At 38.7% G+C, this 17,908-nt stretch overlaps 1 protein-coding gene across 1 annotated transcript in view; it reads right to left on the bottom strand.

Moving 5' to 3' along the window:
* LOC119773964 (1-phosphatidylinositol 4,5-bisphosphate phosphodiesterase beta-1) overlaps positions 1-17,908 on the bottom strand; it is a 75,604-nt gene that overhangs the window by 26,783 nt on the left and 30,913 nt on the right. Inside the window, exons 12-15 of the mRNA XM_038271205.1 lie at positions 14,640-14,722; positions 12,365-12,449; positions 12,082-12,247; positions 8,767-8,822 (exon numbers count right to left, since the gene is read on the bottom strand). Of these exons, the coding sequence (XP_038127133.1) occupies positions 8,767-8,822; positions 12,082-12,247; positions 12,365-12,449; positions 14,640-14,722 (390 nt within the window). The remainder of the gene's footprint in view (positions 1-8,766; positions 8,823-12,081; positions 12,248-12,364; positions 12,450-14,639; positions 14,723-17,908) is intronic.

Here is a 17,908-nt window from a genome sequence, read left to right as displayed (position 1 = left end):
TTTGCTAATGACCTCATAAAGTTCTTTCCAGGCTGGCTTGGCATTAGCATTCGGGGGCGTATAGACAGCAGTGAGGATGATAGAAGTGAATTCCCTTGGGAGATACTAATGTCTAAATTTTACAATTGATAACTCTGTGTGCTGTAGGCAGTGTCTCTCAGAAGTAGCAGAGACTGTGCACCAACCTTTGCTAATATAAATGCACAAGCCTCTGGTCTTTCCGGAGTCATCTGCTGCCCTGTCAGCTCGGTATACAGGTGCTGGTCATAAAATTAGAATATCATGAAAAAGTAGATTGATTTCAGTAATTCCATTTAAAAAGTGAAACTTGTATATTATATTCATACATTACATACAAACTCATATATTTCAGATGTTTATTTTGTTTAATTTTGATGATTACAAATGACAACAAATGAAAATCTCAAATTCATCATATCAGAAAATTAGAATATTACTGAAGACCAATAAAAACAAAGGATTTATAGAAATGTTGGCCAACTGAAAAGTATGAACATGAAAAGTATGAGCATGTACAGCACTCAGTATTTAGTTGGGCCTCCTTTGGCCTGTATTACTGCAGCAATGCGGCGTGGCATGGAGTCGATCAGTCTGTGGCACTGCTCAGGTGTTATGATAGCCCAGGTTGCTCTAATAGTGGCTTTTAGCTCTTCTGAATTGTTGGGTCTGGTGTATTGCATCTTCTTCTTCACAATACCCCATAGATTTTCTATGGGGTTAAGGTCAGGAGAGTTTGCTGGCCAATTTAGAACAGGGATACCATGGTCCTTCAACCAGGTACTGGTAGCTTTGGCACTGTGTGCAGGTGCCAAGTCCTGTTGGAAAATTAAATCTGCATCTCCAAAAAGTTGGTCAGCTGCAGGAAGCATGAAGTGCTCTAAAACTTCCTGGTATGTGGCTGCGTTGACCCTGGACCTCAGAAAACACAATGGACCAACACCAGCAGATGACATGGCACCCCAAACCATCACTGACTGTGGAAACTTTAAACTGGACTTCAAGCAACGTGGATGAAGTGCCTCTCTTCTTTTCCTCCAGACTCTGGGACCTTGATTTCCAAAGGAAATGCAAAATTTACTTTCATCAGAGAACATGACTTTGGACCACTCACCAGCAGTCCAGTCCTGTTTCTCTTTAGACGCTTCTGACGCTGTCTGTGGTTCAAGAGTGGCTTGACACAAGGAATGCGACAGCAGAAACCCATGTCTTTCATACGTCTGTGTGTGGTGGTTCTTGAAGCACTCACTCCAGCTGCAGTCCACTCTTTGTGAATCTCCCCCACATTTTTGAAGGGGTTTTGTTTCACAATCCTCTCCAGGGTGCGGTTATCTCTCTTGCTTGTACACTTTTTTCGACCACATCTTTTCCTTCCCTTCGCCTCTCTATTAATGTGCTTGGACACTGAGCTCTGTGAACAGCCAGCCTCTTTAGCGATGACCTTTTGTGTCTTGCCCTCCTTGTGCAAGGTGTCGATGGTCGTCTTTTGGACAACTGTCAAGTCAGCAGTCTTCCCCATGATTGTGTAGCCTATAGAACTAGACTGAAAGACCATTTAAAGGCTTTTGCAGGTGGTTTGAGTTAATTAGCTGATTAGAGTGTGGCACCAGGGGCCATCAATTTTGAACCTTTTCACAATATTCTAATTTTCTGATATGATGAATTTGAGATTTTCATTTGTTGTCATTTGTAATCATCAAAATTAAACAAAATAAACATCTGAAATATATGAGTTTGTATGTAATGTATGAATATAATATACAAGTTTCACTTTTTAAATGGAATTACTGAAATCAATCTACTTTTTCATGATATTCTAATTTTATGACCAGCACCTGTATGTGGCGTCCTGTTAGCTGTCCGTCTGTCGTTCATGATTTAGGTGATATAAAGCCAATTTTTTTATGTCTTTATATGCCTATTTCAGGTCTGAGTCCATCTCTATACCCAGATTATAAACCTGATAGCTGGATTAACTGAAGCAGTTAACTTTTGCTCTAGCTTTGGTCCAAAAACTTCCAAACAAAGCATGGGAGAGTGTAGGAGGCGGGACTTTACGACTCATGATTCTTAGCACCAGAATTACCCATATAAAGTAGCGCTGATGTGTTTCTGCAATACAACAAGCTGGTGACCGCAATGGTTTCAATGTTTCAATGAAAATTAACAATGTCTTTTTTTTTTTTGTCAAAAAAATCATTTGTTATTCCTGAAATTAAGCTAATTAAAATGTTTTCAATAAAAAAAGATATACAGTTTTATTGTAACAGTCTTAAACAAAATAATACTAGCAGGCAGTGGTGGGCGGTGCATATGGTAACTAGGCCTTCAGTGGGCACCTCTGAACTTTATCTACTTTTTATCCCTTTATCTCCATATATACATAGCGCAGATGCCTATCTGGGGGCGTGAACAAATCATTTTTGTGTGCAGGCCTATTGTTAACACTATAAACGTGATGTGATAACATGGATGCAGCTATAAAGCCGCCATGTTTGCTTAAAGCTACAGTATGTAACTTTTAGCGACATCTAGCGGTCAGACTGCAGACTGCAGCAACATGAACATCTCCCCCCCACCGCTTCTCCCCCCCAACAGTACGGCGAGCGTTACGGGACAAAATGTCTTCCACGACGTCCACATCACCTACCTTCTCAAGTGATGAGGTTTGTTTACATAGATAATTTTACAGATAGTATTTCATTAGTCTGTGTAGGGTATAGATTTCATGTAGACTTAAGATAATAAATATACCCGTTATTTTTTCTACATCGTTGTGACGTTTTGGCGATCTCGCAATCACTAGTTTGTTGGCTCTGCGCTGCCGTAGCGCAAAGATGTCTGCCTCCATGGCTGCGAGACCCGCTCCTATGTAATTATAAATAACGAATTCTAAGGCAACGCAAATATTAAGGTTAAGAGGCTGAGCTCGTAGATGATGATAAATAACATAGTTATGTATAATATATTACATTTCTGACTGTATATCCATGTAATTATTACACACTGTAGCTTTAAGGGTAAATTTATTTTTAAGGAAGCCCATCAGCGTGGTTGAAGATGATGGGTTCGAGCTTGTTCTCCAGGTGGCCACAGGTGCTCATACATGCCCAGCACGCCGCAGAGAAAGCCACGAAACATGAGAAGTTGGTCAAGGCGTGTTAAGTACTGACAGTGGACCACTGGATATCTGTCAATAATAACTACCTCGGTGTAACTGCACACCTCATCAATGCAAGCTGGGAACTTCACTCCTTCGCTTTAGGTAGGCAATGTTATGTTATTTAAAATTTTATTTTACCACGACACCACAAATGATTACTAAAAAATAATTGTTGCTTCTTGATGATTGGTTTGGTGAATGTGGGTAAAGTGGGACGCTTTATGAAAATGTTGGTTCAGTGGTATTATGTGATGCATTTTGGAAACAGGAAATGAGCCCCTGGTCTAATGTACCAACTGACTAGAGGAACCTGTTCAAAGACTTACTTTCAATTATTATTTAGGAAGCACACACATATCATCCATATTTTATTCTTACCCTTATCTTATTTTATTCTTATCCTTATTTAATTCATTTTCTTATGTTATTTCCTGCAAGAGATTATTAAATTAAATAAAGTAATTCTGATTCTGATTAATGAATCCCCTAGATTAATTCTAAGATTACAGTAAGATTAATCTAGATTTAAAAAATTTTATCTATGCCCACCTCTTATATGTATATGTACGTATATATATTAGGGGTGGAATGGTTCACAAAATCCACGGTTCGGTTCGGTTTGGTTCACGGTTTTGTGGTCACGGTTTTCGGTTCGGTTCGGTATATGTTTATTGTTACACCGAAAAATAAAAAAAATCATAAAAATTTATGAAAATTTTTTTTAAGGAAAAAATCCCAAAAAATGTATGAATTGTAATTATTTTTAATGATTCGCGGAAACCCTGGATTATTTCCGCATGTTTTGCTGCTTTGAATTTAATCATCTCGCGCATGCTCTCTACCATCTCCAAGGAACTCAGAGGTGAGCGGACGGGAACCACAGTGGAGGTTGTAGGCTTTGCTTTGTGCAGCCGGTCTGGAGCGCAGTGGGGCGGAGCGCTGACGGAGTATGTGGGATTTCGGGGTTAGCATGACATGTTGGTCATGTTGCTGTTAGTATAAACAAAATGTTTTGCACAATGCTTGCATACTGTTTTTATCCACAACTTTCTTTCCGCCGTCATCGTAGGTCACTCTAAATGCAAAGTGGTCCCATACAGCAGACCTATAAAGTGCTGCTGGCGCGTCTTCCAACTACTGTTCTTTCCCACTCGCCATACCGACACAATTCTCCACAATAACTGATCTTTTTCTGCTACACCCGGCTAAGCTGCTTCGCTTCTTCTTCTTGTTTACTACTGGTGGTTGGCTTTGGTCGCAGTACCGCCACCTTCTGCTCTGGAGTGTAAACGCTTCGCCTATGAGAAAAAGGAGCAGCGCATGAACCGAACGCAACACACGCGAACTGAACCGAGACAGGCGAAACCAACGGTTGGGACAGTCCATCCCTATATATATATATATATATATATATATATATATATATATATATATATATATATATATATATATATATATACATTTGGATGTCAATTTCTAATGATGGGTGTCAAGGGGTTATTATCACCACTTTCACATTTTAACAAAAGAAACAACCATATTATTCAAATATGAAATGCAACAAGCACAGGTATAACCGAGACAAAGATTAGCGTGAGCAAGAATGCTCACGCTAATCAAGATCAATTAAGCCCAGTTAAGAGAACCGCAATCCTTTACCTCATAACCACAGCTCTGAAACATTTACAGGAGCCGTTCAAATTCAATATGCATCTAATTAACAGATAAAATGGAGCTTAAGCGTGAAAATAAAATATATATAACACTCACAAGAGGTGCTGATTATTTAAAAAAAAAAATCCTTCTTCCTGTCTTTGTGCAGGAAGTCTTAGTATCTCCATTAAGGATCAGCCATTGAGGCCAGAAGAACTTTTAACTTTTAATCTAAAATGCAGATTGTCGTTAGCTTAACTTGGCTGTAAATATTTTGCTCTAACTGACCAATCAGAGGACAGAAAATGCTGACAAATGTGTGGGCCCTCTAGCTGACCCCAAATCTGAAATCTGATTGGTTGAAGAAAATGCTCCTCACTAATATTGTTAGGAAACATGAGCCAGGACTGCTGATTCTGAAGAACCTGGTCAGATTTGATTGACATAGCAACGCTCTAAGGCTGAAATCTGATTGGACAAAAAATATAGAGACTACATAAATGTAATGAAAACAGCTCAGTAATCAAGAGAAACGCTACAAAATTAGGAGAATTAATTGTTTCGAATAAATTAATAGAGCTTGAAAGAAGAAAATTAAAGTTTAGGTTGAGAATGTATGTTAGTGTTTCTGATTGATTTTAGGCCAGCAGAGAAGGCTTTGAAGGCCATCACAGCCCACCACTGGTCGTTACTATGCAGTTGTTTATCTCTTCTGTAATGTCAGCGCGCTGTCATGAGGTGGGATATCCAGAATGTATAAGGTGACGTAATGCTATCTATTTTATTTTCTTTTGAATAAATACTGGACTTTTCAGAATGTTTTTAACCCTTGGTTACAGTAAAAAAAAAGAAGCATTTTTTAAAAGTGTAGATCTCTGATTTGTAGAAAGACGGATAGCAGGCAAGAAGTCAGCTTCACAGCGTTAAAGGTAAGAAAACTCTCTCTTTTGAGGCTGATGCTATAAAGATTTAATTAGGGAACCACAAGGTAGAGGAAATGAAACTAATTAAAAACATTTATTATGAAGAGCAACTAACTGTTGGTTTTCATGATATGTTTATTTGTGTAATAACTTATTTGACTGTTTTTTGTGTATTGGTACAGTTATAATTTGAGGATAATGTGTTGACTTATCTAAAGTGTTCTTCTTTAAGCAGGATAGTCAAAAAAGAAAGAGAAAACACCGACATACACATCCAAGCAATGTCTCAAGCTCCAGTAAGTCATTCTGAGTTTACATTTTTCTTATGAAGAACCATAGTTTTGGTCCACATTAGGCATCAAAAAGGATTTACATATATTCAGTGGTGCCAACTAATTGATGGATTTTTTTGTTTTTGTTCTCTTACAGATGGATATCAGTAATGTGGATGAACAATTTTGTGAAGGTCAGCAGCATGTGGAGAACAGAGACCTGGATCAGCTGAATATCTCTGAGAAACCAGTACATTGCTGTGACCACTGTGGAAAGGGTTTTAAGAGATCTCAATGTCTGAAAAGACACCTGCTTATCCACACCGGCGAAAAGCCTTTCCTCTGCCATCTGTGTGGGAAGCAATTCGGGCAAAGTGGACATTTGAATCGCCATTTGTCCATTCACAGCGGCGTAAAGCCTTTCCTCTGCCTTCACTGTGGGAAGCAATTCCAGCTGAAAGGAGATTTGAATCGCCATATATACATTCACACCGGCGAGAAGCCTTTCGTCTGCCCTCAGTGTGGGAAGCAATTCAGGCAGAGTGGACATTTGAATCGCCATTTGTCCATTCACAGCAGCGTAAAGCCTTTCCTCTGCCTTCACTGTGGGAAGCAATTCCAGCTGAAAGGAGATTTGAATCGCCATATATACATTCACACCGGCGAGAAGCCTTTCGTCTGCCCTCAGTGTGGGAAGCAATTCAGGCAGAGTGGACATTTGAATCGCCATTTGTCCATTCACAGCAGCGTAAAGCCTTTCCTCTGCCTTCACTGTGGGAAGCAATTCCAGCTGAAAGGAGATTTGAATCGCCATATATACATTCACACCGGCGAGAAGCCTTTCGTCTGCCATCTGTGTCGGAAGCATTTCAGGCAGAGTGGACATTTGAATCGCCATTTGTCCATTCACCATGGCGAGAAGCCTTTCGTCTGCCATCAGTGTGGGAAAAGCTTTGGTCGTAGATCTTCTCTGAAAACCCATCTACATATCCACACCAGAGTCCCTACATGTGCAGGAGATGTGGAAAAAGCTTCAGACCATTGAAATCTGTGCAACATCATCTGGATATTGACACAAGAGAAGAAAATCCTACCATAGCAGACGCCTCACTTTCTGTTTGGTTCTCAGGCTTCTCCTTATCTGAGACCAAAGCTTAACATCTTTAATAAAATTCACTTGCATTCAAAGATTTTTATATTTCTTCCCCTTGCAGCTATAGTTCTGATAAAAACTTTAAAATGAGTACATATTCCTCCATTTTTAGCTTCCTTTTAATGGCTTCCAGTTAAATCCAGAATTACAATTACCAGATAGTGGAAGACCCAGATTCAACCAGAGCAAGAGACGTTTAAATAGTTTATTGGAATGAAACTGGCGCTGGTTGGGAGAGATTCATCTGCAACGCAGAATACAGGTCAGAGATCCAAAAGACACTAAGACAGGTCCGATAGGGGTCAGGCAGGTTTACAGGAATACTCGTAATAATCTGACACTAGTCACTGGTCTGAGAGCTGGTTATACAGTTAGGTAAGAGGGAAAATCTGATGGAGGCTGACCGGAAACAGGGCAGAGCTGACAGGTGTGTTGAATCCTGAATCAAACCAGCACTCATGCCAGAAATCATGACAAGAATAGAATTCAAAATCCTCCTTCTCACCTATAAAGCCCTAAACAACCAAGTTCCATCTTATATTAGAGATCTGATTGTTTCTGGTGTTCCAAACACTCACTTCTCTCTCAATCTGCAGTGATTCCTAGAATTTCTAAATGTAGAATGGGAGGCAAAGAATGGCCAAAATGCCATAAAGATATGGGAGATGTGGAGTGGATGGCAGAGAGTGGATGGCAGAGACCACATAAATGTAATGGAAGCAGCTCAGTAATCAAGAGAAACGTTACAAAATTAAGAGAATTAACTGTTTCGGATAAATTATAGAGCTGGAAAGAAGAAAATTAAAGTTTAGGTTGAGAATGTATGTTAATGTTTCTGATTGATTTTAGGCCAGCGGAGAAGGCTTTGAAGGCCCTCACAGCCCACCACTGCTAGCAGGTGGAAAAATGATTGAAAGATTGAGGATGATGCTGTTTGTTATATTTTTTCACTCTTGAAAAAAAAAGGTTTTCTGAGGTTTATTTTGCAGTTTCATGTTTGTTAGTTGTTTTAATTAATTAGATGAATACATTTAACATTTCTTATAAACTGTGTTAGAGACTTATTCAAAAAAGATGAGTTCATACTGGAGGTCTTTGTCCATGACCATATAGGGACCGTTTTAGTTATTGAAAATGGCTTATTTTGTGTTATTGAAGATGTTTCATTTCATTTATTGCTGTTTTGGGTTTTGCAAACACTGTGAATATCATTAGACATATCTGTTTTGTGGATTAGACACCAACACAGCAGGGAGGGGGTGGCACAAAAAAACTTCACAAAATGAAAGTGGCCAAAGTCTTTCATTTCAAAACTGAACCGGTAAAAAGTATCATCCAGACACTGAGCACGAAAACCAAAACGAAAGGAAATGAGACATCAGGAACACCACTGATGACAAATAAAGAGCAGCTGGAGGGACAACAGCCAAGGAAAAGAAGCATTCATGACAAGATCAACAGCGGCACCAGCATGTAGAACAGACCCACAAAGCTGTGAAAAGCACAGGTCGCGTGTGAACAGTAACAAAGGGCGACGGCAGAGAGGGTGGCCCTCTGTCAGCTTTTTAAAATGTCCCTACTGACCTTTTTACCATCATCATCTTCATCATCATCATCTTCTTCACTCTCAGCTTCCACGTCTGTTAAGATTAAATAAGTCGGCATCATCTCTGTGTCGCATCTCATTTATACAGAAGAAGCAGAATGAAACATGACTCTGTGGGAGTAAGGAGGCTGCAGGCAGAGTTGTGCTATCTTACTGCAGAGACTGAACCTCTATGGGTTCATTAATCGGCACAGAGCCCCCACTGAACATTATTTCTACTAGAAAATAGTCAAAATGCCTTGAAAAAGTCTTCATACCCTTCGTACTTTGTAACATTTGTTATTTGAACCCTCACCATATCACACCAGGATAAATCAGACTTAACCCACTGTTGTAAATATAGTAAAAATGGGAAAAATCTGATGAGAATAGGAACCTCTTTATTGTGATCCTTCTAAATGAAATCCAGTTAATGAGCACAGCAAGTAGGTATGTATGGCACAAATGCAAACATACCAAGACACCGGACATCCACCTGCACTGACAGGCTGTCTGACACGAGTGTTAGTCAGAGAGGCAACCAGTAGGTCAGAAATCCACTGGTCCGAAGTGACAATCCGTCAACGTATCAGTTATGTGCATTACTTGTATGGGGTGAATTTTGTTCCATTATTGTTAAAAGTTTTTGTGAGTGGAAAAAAAACAAACTATCCAGCTATGAAATATCTTAATACAAAAAAGGTTTTAAGGGTTACTTAGATTTTTTTCCCTAAACATGTTTTTGTTCACATATAATATTTTCAAATTGTAATTTTGAAATTTTGTTGTTTTTCATATTGAGTTCTACAAATTGCATTTTACAGATCACGTTCTCTTCACTTTAAGGCCAAATCAAACATTTGGTCTTGACCATAAAAATGTTGTTGGTAACGTCCAGCAGATCAATAGAAAAGTTTTTTGCTCCTCGCTCCAGGGGAAAGCCCGCCCCCAGCTGTAAAAATAATGTGATGCGTAAAATGCAATTTGAAAACAATTCAATCTGTAAATCTGAAAAAAATAAAAATAAAAACAGAAACTGAATTTGAAAATATAAAATCTGTAAAAAAAATACATATGAAAAACTAAATCTGAGGAAACAGATCAAGTAACTTAAAGGAAAAGTCATATTCAGAATTCAAACTTCTGAAAGTACTTTAAATATGAAATTATTACATACTGTTCAATAAATTATACGTTTTTAATTCAGAGTAATTTTCATTTGAATGTGCTTCATTGGAGGCAACCATGTTTGTTAAAGAACACTACTGCCACCTACTGGTTTGTGACGTCACGGTGCGGTATCGGCTGTTGATCAAGTCCCAGTGCTGTATCTGGTGTTTGTCACAACGCGCTATTATCCAAGTCATCTTGAAAACATTCTTTTTCCAAATGTTGGCTACATATTACGGGTTTTTTCTCTGGCCAGAAGTTCCATGGTAAATCCTCCCTCTTCAAGTTGGCGATCCAACGACCAACCCGTCCGTGGAGGATCAAGAATCAGAAAGGTGGAATAACTTTTTTTTTACTTTTACCCGATGTATTCCAGCATCCAGCTGCCATGCACGTGGGCATTGTCAGTTTCACTATAGCTCTGGTGAATTTCAATGGTGAAGTCCTCAATAATTGTTGTTGATTGCAGATGTGTCTAGTAGTTCCCATTGATTTTGCTTGTAAAGCGGGGAGAATGGCGCTAGGCTTACCACACCGTGACGTCACTGCTGGAAGATGGCAGGAGGGAGGGGTTACTATACTTGGGCAAAAATGGCCGCTCCCTGACTCAGTGATCGCCATGAAAATAATTATTACTTTTTTTTTATTGATTAACGCAAAATTCATTAAATTACTGCAAACCTATTAGTTAGGTATTAGTTATAAGTTATAATGATCCACTGATCATTCCTTGCTTACTGGACTTTTCCCTTTAAACCTTTTTTGATTAGGAACTTCAAGTTTCATTTCAGAATGACATTTTTTTTTTCCAATTTCCATTTAAAAATCACAACCTTTGCTTCCAACACTAATGGAACACAATTAAGTGAATAGAGTGACAGAAAAAATAAACAAAGAAAACGTCTCCAAAATGCCAACTTTTAAGGAAAAATTAAAAATATGTGGGTGGATAAGACATTGGTTTGAACAGTAGTTGCAGCTTCATCATACAAGTAAAAAATGGAAGATTGTAAAAGGTAACCTGTTCTAGGCCATCAAAGTATCAGATAGAAAATCACGTGTCACCATAGCTCTGAAAAGGCCAGATATTAGATTTTTTTTTCTTCCAAATTTTGTCAATTTTTCTATATCTGTCATGACAAATATCAGAGTCACAAGTACAGAGCAACAAAATGTACACTCTGCTTTTAACCCATCCCCTTGGGGAGCAGTGGACTAGCCATTGTACAGCACAGGGTGGAATTAAGGGCCTTGCTCAGGACCTAGAGTGGCAGTCAGTGGGACTTGAAATCAGAACCTCCGAGACCCAAGCGCAGTGCTCTTAGCAATAGGCCACGACTCCCCTTTGTCATCCAGGCTGACTCAGTGACATGCATTGAAGTTACTAGTAAGAAAAAAAATATTTCCAAAAAGGCAAGTCAATACCTTTTTAAAGGCCTTAGCCCTGCAAAACCTGAGAGAAAGCTCAACTGTTTTACTACAGCTGTCAACTTTTAACCAAAAACCAACCAAATGTCTGCAGGCTTTATGAAGACTCAAGGAAAACCAGAAAGATCTGCAAAAAGCCATTTATTTTAGATTTTAAGAAAGAAAACTTGATCTGCCTTTCAAACCAAGCTGGGATCTTCAGTCCCAGACCTGTTTTCAGGATCTAGATACATGTCAATACGGCTTTTAATTTCCTTCTGCACAACCCCTTAATTGGCGTTCTGCTCTTCTGATCTAATCTGGGATGTCTGGCTCATTACTGAGGCCTCCCTGATGAGATGCAGGGTTATAAATGTAAAGTCATGAGGGCCACTCAGGCTAAAGGTCAGGATAAACACACATGAGCCCCCTGTGCAAGCAGCTCTTCATTAGCAGAAAAGAAAAATGAAATCGTCTCTCACTTCTAACGGCAGCTCCATCTCTGAACCTTTTCAAGTGACACCGCTGACTCATATTTGCATCTGCTGAATGTTGAAAACAACTCCACAGATTGGTACAAAAAGCATTTTAATTTGAATCCTGAAGGCTCTGATATTTTGTGTCCTCCTGCAATCCAAAAGTAAGTGATTTTCATTACCCCCAACCCCCCCCCCACTGACTGTGGCAGCTGAGCCCGTTTCATGTGGATTTCTGCGGCTATTGTCTTTGTGTCATACCTCCTGTGTTGTTGCTAGGAGACACTGGTTCGTTGCTCTGATTGGCAGGCTGGTCAATTAGCCTCTTGGTGTCTGTGGTATTGGCGGGTTTGTGAGATTTCTTGTTTTTGATGAGAATTTTGCCCAACAGCTCCTGAGGACTGGGCAGGGGGGTGCCAGCCTCCAGCTGCAGATACCAGAGAGTTGGAGGGGTGGGGTGGGGGGTGGGGGGAGAGACAGCATTTAATGCAGCTTACTTTAAAGACCACAGCATGTAATGATGCAGCAATTAGTATTTCCCTACAGGGTATTTGTCCAGAGGATCAATCAGCAGCGCTTCTCCAAAAATAGAGCGACAATATTCGGCCATTTTCGCCTGCTGCTTCAAGCTGAAAAGCACAAGAGATATTTACATATTTTGTGTCAACAAAGAGACATTTCATACATACAGGTAAACAACACTCACCGGCCACTTAGTGCACCTGAAAAAAACTATCTATTAGCCAATCACATGGTAGTAACTAGATTCCATTTGGCATTTGTTTATTGGGAAGATGACTTGTTAAATTCAAATTTTTAATCAAGCTTTAAAGATTAAGTGACTTAGAAGTTTGCTGGTCAGAATGCTTCAGAAATAGTTGAATTACCTAGATTTTCCTGCACAACCATCACCCATTTACACATAATGTTCTCATAATGTTCTCATAATGTTCTCAAGTATCTCACTTCGTTAGGTAGATGAAAACACCTAAATGCTGTCAGAGGTCTAAGGGAAATGGTCAGAAGGGTTCAAGACACCAAAAAATACAAACCAGTGTCCCAACATCAATGAACACCAAGACCCACTTCTGTCAGCTGAAAACAAGAAGTTACAAATTCCTGCAGGCTGAATACAACCAGACAAAACAAAGACTGGACAACCGTTGCCTGGTCCTTTTAGATTTTAGCTTAGTCTGGATATTGCGGTCAGAAACATCTCGGGAAGCTTTAAGTCTTTCAGTACCAAAGTAAATTTTGCACCGTTAAAGTAACAATTTAAGGGTTAATTTAACACCAATCCAAGTGCAGTTAAGGGTTAAATATGCTCTGTCAAAGTACATTGACTCTTTTAGAGTGATTACAAAAAACAACTGTAGTAAGAAATACACTATGTAGAGAGTTAATTTAACACTACTTCAGAGTTGGACAAAATGCACTGTGATTGGTGTTACATTTAACACATAATCTTACTTTAACACTGCAAAATGTACTGTGTTTATCAATGCTAATTCAACCATTTTCTACATTTGGATCTATATGAACATTTGTATTTCTTTTATATTAAATCAAAGTAAAAAAAAAATCAGCATCACTTCATGTCCTCTTGACATTAAAATATTGAACTTGTCTAAAGTCATTCCGAAATCCATGAGAAAGGTGTAGTTTTTCACCAGTTAGTATCAATGCTGATAGTTCACCATCACATGTTCCTTCATTTAGTGCTGGTGTTAAACACATAATTGTTGCACATTGTTGGAGGGTTGATCCACCATCAATCATAACCATAACCAAAAATCAACAATTTTTTCAATTAACATCTTTCGCTATCTGTGTAAAGTTAGTTAACTCCCTGCCAGACTTCCTGAGTACCGTGGCGGACCTCATCCTTGGTTTCACGACACATTACCTCTCTCTTCTGAATGGTGGACCGGGTTATAAACCTATTTGTAACCTGATAACGAGGTCCCTGTATCCAAGTGGCAAACATCTCTCATTGTAAATGGCTTGTACTTACAGAAATCTTTATTGAGTTCAAGGATCCCAAATCCCTTCACACTACATTCACTCAGTCAAGTGCTTATAATTGTTAGCTACATTTCTCCACAGCATAATGCCAAAAATCAGTGCCACCAGGCCCCCAGACCACCAAGGCAGGGGCAAAATGCTCAAACTGGCAACGCACCAGTTACAGGCCAATGCCTTACATCCCGAGCCAACATCTAAGGTAACTGCCTGACTGCCTCATTGAATCCCTGCCAAAAACAATTAAAATACACAAAATACACTGTATTGGCAAACTCGCTTTAAAACTTAATAGACATTTAATTCCTAATCCGCTGCGTTTAATGGTTTGGTTCGCCTTAGCATCTGCAACAAGTTCAGTTCTTTTAGGAACATGGTCTATAATGGTAAGGAGTGTGTTTATGGGTATATTCTGATGGTCTCCCAAAACCTCGTCTTTAAAGGCATAAAGCAGGGGTAAGCAATCCTTCAACTTTTAGATATATCCTTGGTCCAACACTTGAATCAAATGATTAGATGACTAAAATGACTTTGGAGATATTAACTGCATACTGAGAGTTAATTCTGTAATTTTATTCATGTACATCATTGGGACAAATCTGAATTTTGGAGGATACCGAAGATCTGAGTTGTTTGGTCTCAGTTGAGGCCACCTTAGTCCCTCCTCACCAAACTCCTTCACCCATGTCTTTGTATGGCTTCGATCAATCAATGAAACTCCATGGAAATCTGGGACTAGCAAGGTGTGCCAGAGCAATTGGCAGGTGAGTGTTTGTATAAATGAGTGAAGTTCTTACGAGTCCACATGGTTTTCAAATGACAGGATGACAGGAAAAGGTGAAGTCTTGAAGGCACATTCTGCAATGGCTTCAATCACCTCCTACAAAAAATAAAAAGTACCGTAGTTAAATGGTTGGTTTGAAAAATCTGAAACATGATGGTTTGCTTTTCAACCGTTCAAACTCCAGGGGGAATTAGTTGGGAAAACAGATTTAAGACTTAAAGAAATTAATGGTGCTTTCTAACTAACAACAGTTATATTGTAGTATGTGAGCCTCATAAGTCTGTATTTAGAAATAGAAATGCATTTTTTTCACGCATGTTTTTTCTCCCACACTGTTTACATTTGATCACTGCAGCACTTTATTGATTGGAAATGTTCATTTACTGTCTGGAAAGCTGTACTAAACAAAATGTTGTATTATATACACTATTTTATATTGTATACAAAATAACTGTAAAAGTTGTTTAAGTCTAAGGCTTAATGACAGTGTTGTAATCAGACGCATTTACAGGATAGTTTGGAAATTCATTGCTTGAAGGGTGGATGTTCCCTTGTGTTGATAGATGCCAGATATGATTGAAAATGGCCTTTATAAGATCTGAATCAGTGGACTTCAGAAAAATACGCTTTGGGATTTTGATCCCAACCGGCTTTGGAGCAGTGCCAGCAACCAGAGATTAGACCGAGGCTCAGTGACATCCATACTGTAGCCAACAAGCTGTAAGAGGCAACGCGATATTTTACCATATGGCAAAACTAGTGCAGCTTATTTAAAGTCACAGGGAAGCGGCTGTTCCAACCGTTGCATTTCCAAATTCTCCTAAGTGGTGCCCGACTTTACGCGAGTGAATGTGATTGGTCGTTTATTAAGGGGGCAGGATTATTGTGGCAGAAGATTTGCAAGCAAGTTAGATTATGGCCGGTTTCTCGGAAGCATCTTGCTAACCAGTTAGCAACTTAGTGCTAGTAGGTTCCCAATGGGAAATTCCATTTAAACCAAGTAGCACTAAATTGGTGACTTAGAAACAACGCTGTCAAGGAACGCTATGGACAGAGGAAACATGCAAGAGGAGGAGAGTTTAGTATCGGAGGTCGTGGATGAGTCGCCTCCGTCATCCATTTTTTATTTAGAGGAGGAAAGCGGGACGAAGATGTTGTGGAAGAGGACGCCAGGGCGGCAGAAGCTTGGTTTGGTGTAGAAGGCTTCCAGCCGTACATGTTTGAGCCCTTGCCTCGCAACGCTGCCAGTTCTGTTAGCTCTACGCCTGCTGAAGACACAGACGTCCATCCCCGTGAACACTGGGACGGAACTCAATGGGAAAGGAAATGATTCTGATTTCAATTATTGCGTATATTAGCTGCGACATATGAATCAAGATGCTATGACCGAAAAAATTTGATTGACAGATGACCGTTGATATATGATTATATGATTAATTTAGGTGTTCAGGCTGACGTTTATCTAACTGGCCTGCATAAGGTAACACGGATTTTAAGACGAAATATTTTTTAATATAGAAATTTTCTAACTTTTCAAACTTTTGGGACAATATTGTCTGATAAAGAGTACATTTATATACAAGTTTAAGCCAGAATGATTTGACATTTAAATATGATTTCCCTATGACTTTAAATTGCTTGATTTCTTGGCAAAAGAATCTAAATTCTGCTTTAGAAAAGCCTTTATACATCTCAAACTTCTTTAAATATTGTCATGTTAAATCCAATTACCTAAATGTCTCTATTATGATCTTATTTAGAAGACAGACCAGCACTAAGTAACATATAATAGTGAAAGTAAAGGAGATTAAGACATGGTTTTCCAAAGCTTTTACTAATAGAAGTGTAAAGAATCTTGCATCTATTTATGGTCAGTGTTAAAGTGTGCAAGGTGCACAAAATGAGGGTGTGCAATGTTGACTGTTGAATCAAGTGTTTATATTTACAGTCAGGACCACATTAAGTCGATTCTGCATCCTTTTTACCACAAAGATATATCGGCAGGAATTATACATACATTTATCACTCATTGTGTGGAACAATAGAAAAGGTTTGATCAGTGAATTTATTGAAACAGAGCAGTCAACAAGACTGCATATGAAAACAATTGAACCATGTGCTATTAACATGTGGGTTACATAAACTTTAAACAGAAAGAGATTAAAGAGGAATGTTGCTATCAGCATGTTTATATCGAAATTTCAAATGCAGGCCAATATATTTTGTAATAGTTTTTTAATATCAGACCAATTTCCGATATCTGATTGGGATATCCCTGTAATTTAGCTACATTTCTAAAGGCCTGATCTAAAAAAGGTCTGCCTGTCCTAAAATAGATGCAAACATGTTTTTACAATCGGAGCAGATCTTTAAGGAAGTACCCACCTATCTGCCTTGGCAATTCTGCAGACAGCATGTGCTAATCTTTTTTTGTTACTTCATCAATATGCAGATTATATTCTAATGAACCAACAGTGTAAATTCATGGGTTGAGGACATATTTTCCAAAGAAATAAAAACTCAACTGCAGCAGCAGTTTGTGCATCTTTTTTTGTTTTTAATACATTTCAATTATTTTTATATTAAATTTTTGTTTTTTATCATTTTAAGTTTTTAGTTTTGTTCTTAGCCATTAGGGATAGACGGCCTATGTACATAATTATAATAAGGTCATTTTTAAAAATCTTTTTATGTTCAACTTCATGGCTTAGAACATCATCTTTTAATACTGCTTTTAAACAGCCTGTAGAGTACACAGTCTGTCCATTGTAATATGCACAACCAAACTGGTTTGCACATCTTAGCATTTGTGCAGGAATATTTGAAGATCCCCCAAGAGGTGCACCTATTGCCCCCTATTCTGAATCTTTGAAGATCAGGCGCTATGTATAGATTTTAAAGCATTTGTTGTAATACCATTCCTCTGTGATGAAGCAGAACGTGCTGCAGTGTGAACACATGACACTGGTTTTCCAGCAATTTCTAGTTAATGGTAGACATGGACCTTTTTTGTCTATTGATTGAACCTTAAGGCACAGTTTTTCAGTTTGAGAGGAAATCAGGTCAAAGTTGGATATAGTTGGGTGTTCCAAGAGACCAAAAATACCCAACACTGTTCCTAATCTCTTACTTCATAATTGGTGATATTTATTTTAATATGCCCTAAAAGTCATGTAATGAGTTTTTTAGTCAAGCTGCATTTAATGGATGCACAGAAATATGAAAACATAGTAAAGATTGCATTTCAAATGTAGAATTCAGAGAGTTTAAAAGAACGGCTGA

This window comes from Cyprinodon tularosa, unplaced genomic scaffold (genome assembly GCF_016077235.1).
Source record: "Cyprinodon tularosa strain WSP-4 unplaced genomic scaffold, ASM1607723v1 ctg794, whole genome shotgun sequence".
NCBI classification, from domain to species: domain Eukaryota; kingdom Metazoa; phylum Chordata; class Actinopteri; order Cyprinodontiformes; family Cyprinodontidae; genus Cyprinodon; species Cyprinodon tularosa.
This window is presented reverse-complemented; position numbering and strand designations above follow the sequence as displayed.